Genomic DNA, 6,077 nt, shown 5'->3' with positions numbered 1-6,077 from the left:
TGTATCGCAACATTTTCTTATCATGTTATGATCACAAAGAACACACACCTGTCGCACATTACACAAGTCTTTCATTCACCCAAACATCCACATTTTTCTACCCTTTGGAAACTTTCAGCATTTTGTTTTAACTCATTAAAAATGTGTCATCTTAATGCTTGGGAACAAAAGAAGAAAAAAAAACTAACAGGAACTCATGCAAATGAAAAATTAATCTGCAAATGAAAAAGAAAAAGATCAGATGACAGTAGGGAAGGTCACACTGAGGCAGGACGATGAGGAGATGAGGAAGGGGCCAGCTCCGGGTCATAACAGGGTGGGTCCTCAGCATTAGTTCACCTTTTTGAGGTGCGTTTGTGTAGCGGCAGCGGGGCAGGGCGGGAGGGGGGGTGTTCACAGCGTAGTTACTGATTGTCCAGAGTCAGTGTGCTCGCCTTGTTGAGCGTTACGTGTGCAGAGCCAAAGTGGCGACAGAGTTTGGTCATCTGGGACTGCCAAAGGCATGATGCTAACACCACCGGGCGGTCAAAGTTTCTCAAGCGAGTGATCGTGGCTGCCGGAGCTGTTTTCAGAGGGGTTAAGTTATTTTTGGCAGTTTTGAGGAGCAAAATATTTTCAGTCTAAAAAGATGAGCCAACAGGTTTGGGGGGAAAACATGAACTCTCGTAGAAGTAAACAAGAACCAGAACACTGAAACAGAGAGTGATTTTCATTATGCTAACTTGAACTTCCTTGCATCCTCTCTTTTAACTTGATCCAAAAACTGGTCCTCCCCTGCCATCATGGATGAGCTTCCATCCCATTATAAAAAACTCAAGGGGATGCTTCAGGTGTCTCTTTCACCCCCATCATCCATGTGGGAGCAGCTAAGACACAAGATAGAGACACATTAGCATAATGCAAAGCACCCACACCTGTGACTTTAAGCTGATGTCACATGTAGTTTATACTGTATAAGTGAAATTCTTCTTCCCTCAGCATCGAGTCATGCTCATACATGTCCTTCCCTTTTCAAGTTTGGATGCCTCTCCTTCGCTGCCTGTTAGATAAGAGCACACCTAACGTGACCCCTGACACAGCCTTCCACTCCTCGATTTATTCTTTACAGCATGAAGAGAAAAACAAAACAAAACGCAGCACCCATAGCCCTCCAAGACCAGCTCTTCTTCAGTTTGTCTTTGGATGAGCACTCTTGGTAATCCCCCCGAGCAATCTTCACCACTCTCAGCATGGCAGTATCTTTCTACAGTAATACCTCAGCAATGCCTTACACCCCTCTCCCTGCTCTCCAAAAGTTCTCTTCTCCTCCTCCTGCTGCTGGTGGTGCTCGTGCTGCTCCTCTCCTAGGTCCCAACAATGGCTGGGTCGTGGGCAGCATCCGGCAGTGTAGCATCCTGGCAGTGGTAAAGGACGCAGTTGCCCCAGCAACTGTAGCAGATGAGGAAGAGGGCAGCCAGAAAGACCAAGGCACAGATGGTGCAGGGTTCCTCTCCAGCAGGAAGCTGAGCAGGTAAAAACCCATGAACATGGAGTGGTTGAACCACAGAGCTGGGTTCAGCGGCTTGGGGATGAGCAGCACAGGGAGCAGCCACTGAAGGCAATACATCGTCTTTCTTGGTTTATGGAAGGAGGCGGAAAATGTTTTCTGTTTCGGCCTTTGAAGGAAGGGGCTGTGATAGTTTGAAGTCGCTCTATCCGACAGAGCTGGGGTGATGCAGAAAGACGTCAAAGCAGGCAGATGTTATTACTGTCAAGTCATCCCTGTACAAGACAGCAAAAAGAAAAGTCAGAGGATTTCCTATTCTGCACAAGCTGAGTTCAAACTATGGCTAAAGCTAAAACATCTATCAGGGATTTCCCTGTTTCAAAACAGGCTTTTGGGGAGTGGCTATGTATGTGACACACAATCAGTCTTTATACAGTAAAGGCAGGTTTTATTTTACATTACTTAACTAAGTCTGTGCAATTTCCTGTTATTTCTGACCACTTGATAAACAAAAAATATATTTTAGGTTTTAGCAGGTTAACCCCCACATAAAAAAAAATGCATATGAAGAAAAAAATGTCTATCAGCAGGTATTGGTCAATATGCCAGTAATGTGCCAACAACTTCCTGGAGCCCAAAGTGATATCAAGCCAGTCCTAAACAAGGAAGCTCGGAAACATTTATAATAAAAAAAAAAAAGCTGCATGCAAACCTTTTGTACAATAGTTGACTCAATTTCACCTCTGATCAAACATCCTTACTGCTACATGAAAATGACTAAATTAAAACCATCCTTCAATATGCCAACATAACTGTGATGGACCTTTGTTTCTAGAACAAAATTAAAGAAAACAAAAAAGAAAAAAAAAGAAGCACACTTTTTACACATGCTGTTTTGGGACTTTTTGTGATTTTATGTCAGTCTTACCACCTTGGAAAGAAAGATTTCATACAAGATAAATTCAGAAAAACAACATTTCTTCACATAAAACCTGACAGCATCAGAGTTTCCTTCTCACCTGCTTTTCAGGTAAACCCCTGAATGACACTATTCTTAAAGCCACCCCTCTGGACATTCATATAACTGCATGCTCAGCACACAAACACTCCAGAACACAGGTTAAAAATGTATATATATATATATATAAACCATAATTACAGGCAAATACATTTAAAGGAAAAGAGTCCACCTAACATGCAAGCTGGACTGCACAACATGAGGCAGAGTTAAGCGTCTTCAGTGACCCAGCCCTCGTTAATGACTTCCAAAAGTAAACGTTTAGTCAGCTATTACTGTGCCAACTTCCTTGTAAGGGCCTAACACTCCGAGCTCAGCTGCTCGGCTGATGTTCACTACCTGCGACGCTTATGGTCAGGCATCCAATCACGTTAACAAAACTTACTTCACCTGACTTAAAGGTGCTAAAGTCAGAGGTAGACGGTGTGGAAATGTGCGCCGAGTTTAATTCGGCGGTGGCTGACTGTCAGGGACAGCTGCTCGATCTCTGACTGCCACATGACCACCTGATTTTAAAATACTCCACGATGTTTTAACTGTCACCAGCCTTAACCACTCATTTACAAGCCCGCTGCTCTGATTCACATCAGTTCAATTCAGCAGCAGCTCTGCTACCTGGTTAGACTTCGTGTTTAAAGGAAAGGCACAGCTTAGTTTCACACACAGTGATCCTCTCCGGGTGGCTTAAAGATGACCTCTCTGTACAGGGACTGGCCCTTTCTCAAGAGCCTGCAGAGAGGGGCAAACCAGACTCTACTAAAAAACCGACCAATTTAACGTTTCCACGCATAAACTGGAAGCATAAGCGCAGACGACAACAGAGCAACAAATCTTTACTTTGGCACTCTGCAAGTACAGCGAGCTGCATTTATGAGAGTAGTTTAAATTATTGATTTAGCTAAACTGTTCCGCAAAAACACAGCGCAGTGGGTGGTAACGGCCGTTAGCTAGCAGGCGCTTCGGTAACTGCCACTTTTTCTTTTTTTAAAGTAAATGATAAAAATCGCTGCTAAAAGTCTGTTTGTTGGGGTGTTAATATCCGAGTCCTGTTACGCGATGTAAGTACCAGGAGAGGCCCCCTTGCAGCGATAGCATTAAAAACAGCATGCACCTGAGGCTAACTAGCTAATGTAGCTCAGAAAACAAGCATCTCCTTACGCTATCGTAAACGCCACTGCGTGCAAAAGTAGGTACTTGTATTCGAACTCATTTATAAATTATCACGAAACAAACCTGACATCCTTTGAGTTCATTCTCAGCAGAGATAAACCACCGTACCATCTCCGTTACAGCGACCAACTGCGTACGTAGCTAATAAGTATTAGCATTAGCTTAAAGGACCCGTGCTGAGACAGAAGATGAGGTTTAGGTGTCTGTGACATGCCTGAACACATTTCTTAACTTAAAGGGCACATATCATGCTTTTAAATCCTTCCTTTTCACATGTAAATCATTCAGTTGTCGTCTATATAAAGTAGAACTGCAATGCTTTGGTCTGAATTCCTCGTTATTGTAGCCCCACAGAGCCGTCTTACACCTTTTCCGAGGCACGTCTTAGAGCAGCTCGTTTTGGTGCGGTCTCTTTAAATATGAACGAGACATTTCACGCCCCGCCCCCCTCCAGGTCGCAGAGCGAACGCCATTCGCGAATGGCGGCCATTTTTGTAGTTTAATAGCGGTGATACGATTATCTACCCTGGATCCTGGATGTGGACGATGACGCCAAAACTGATGAATAGACGGGCTGTTCATGATCAACACGTGCTTGAAGTGTTGATAATTGGTTAAATGTCATACTTTAAAAATAAATAGAACATTTTTCTTGGTGCTTTTGTATTGTAACTATGTGAAATACCAGTCACTATAAATATTTTGTAATGTACTGGCAACAAGAAATGAAAAATTCCACAGTGAAATATGAATTAAGACTCACTCAAGCCTGAAATATCTTGTTCCTTGTGCCACAGACCACAAAGCACATTGATGAGTGTTTGGGCCATGCTGCTGCACTGGTAAACATGTTCTAACCAGTGTGGTAGTCTGCAGTTTATTTTGACTCAATCACAGGCCCTGCTGCTGGATAACTAGATTAATAAATTCATAGCTGAAACTACAGTAAATCCCCCCAAATCTCAGCATTAATCTCTGATTACTCTGATTTGGGTAAAAATTTGGTAGAGATTAAGTATGCAGCTGTATGAGGCCTTTTTGAATAACTAAAGTGAGTGTGTATTGATGATTCATTTTTAGGCCGATGGGATTTTAGTGGTCACCCTAAACTCAAGAATGATGTGACCTATCCATCCATCCATTTTCTTCCGCTTATCCGGGGCCGGGTCGCGGGGGCAGAAGCCTAAGCAGAGAAGCCCAGGCTTCCCTCTCCCCAGCCACCTCCTCCAGCTCATCCGGAGGGACCCCAAGGCATTCCCAGGCCAGCCGAGATACATAATCTCTCCAGCGTGTCCTGGGTCTACCACGGGGCCTCTTCCCGGTGGTAGACCGGGTCACATCATCCTAGGATGATGTGACCTAGGATGTTCAAATTCATACCGTAGATGCATCTACTAAACCTCTCAGGTGACCTTGACCTCAAGGTTAAGGTCGGAGGTCAAGTTTACTGAATATCCCGTGAACACAATAACTGGAGAAAAATATCACCTAGGATTTTCAAATTGATATCATAGACGCATCTACAAAAAATCTTTTTTTAGCATTTCCTATTCCCAGTTCTTACTTAGCCAGTAACATGTCACCAAGGCTCATGCACCCCATTAAGATCTACTGAGACCTGGTAATTATGTGTTCTAGAACTTGTGTTTCCGGGAGATTTTTGCCACCTACAGACTTTACTGCTGGAGGCTGTATTTTATGTATGATGCCTATGAAATCTTCCAGAACTTTCAATCACCAAAACTGGCACGGTGAACCTGGCATTTATGAAGTGTCTGGGGCCACAGGGCAACTTGCTCTGTTGCTAATCTGGGCATTTGAACATGTATGTGATGTACAATGTTTTTAAATGTTCTTAACTATGGTTTAAAGTATAAACTACAGTCACATAAACTATGGTTTGTTTGTTCTGTGATTGGTTACAGAAGCCAAAAACCACCTACTCTGATAGGGTTAGTGGTTAGACTTATAGGATACTTGTTGGCTTATAAAGAAATAAAAAGATGAGATGTAATAATAAATCACATTGGATTGTTTGGTTGATGCTTGGACATTATGGTACTACTGTGACTCTGGTTATTGCTGTTTGTGCTGGGCATATTAAATAAGTTTTATATAAAACCAGAAAACTGGAATAAAGAAGTTGGTTTCCACAATGGTATGTCAAATTTCCAAGTATTGAGTATGGAGTAGTGAAAGTACAATGCCTCTCCCTCTATGACAGGTGGGGTAGGCTTCGAACCCCACCACCCCTGACCCTGAAAAGGATAAGCTGAAGAAAATGGATGGATGTTTTTGTTCTAGTGTTTAGGGTGGGTGGTTGCATTAATCCTGTCACTGTGTAAATTAACTGTTAAGTCCAGTGAACTAAGTACAGCAGTTATTTACACTCAGAAGGTCTTA

General features: G+C 42.9%; 1 protein-coding gene across 1 annotated transcript in view; it reads right to left on the bottom strand.

Moving 5' to 3' along the window:
• Nucleotides 1–3,873, bottom strand: part of blcap (bladder cancer associated protein) — a 4,270-nt gene extending 397 nt beyond the window's left edge. Inside the window, 3 exon segments of the mRNA XM_030729961.1 lie at nucleotides 1–1,486; nucleotides 1,489–1,761; nucleotides 3,738–3,873. The exon segment at nucleotides 1–1,486 is cut by the window's left edge and continues 397 nt beyond it. Of these exon segments, the coding sequence (XP_030585821.1) occupies nucleotides 1,344–1,486; nucleotides 1,489–1,606 (261 nt within the window). The 5' untranslated portion in view covers nucleotides 1,607–1,761; nucleotides 3,738–3,873 and the 3' untranslated portion in view covers nucleotides 1–1,343.
• Nucleotides 3,874–6,077: the final 2,204 nt, after the last annotated feature.

Source organism: Archocentrus centrarchus, chromosome 5, assembly GCF_007364275.1.
Source record: "Archocentrus centrarchus isolate MPI-CPG fArcCen1 chromosome 5, fArcCen1, whole genome shotgun sequence".
NCBI lineage: Eukaryota > Metazoa > Chordata > Actinopteri > Cichliformes > Cichlidae > Archocentrus > Archocentrus centrarchus.
This window is presented reverse-complemented; position numbering and strand designations above follow the sequence as displayed.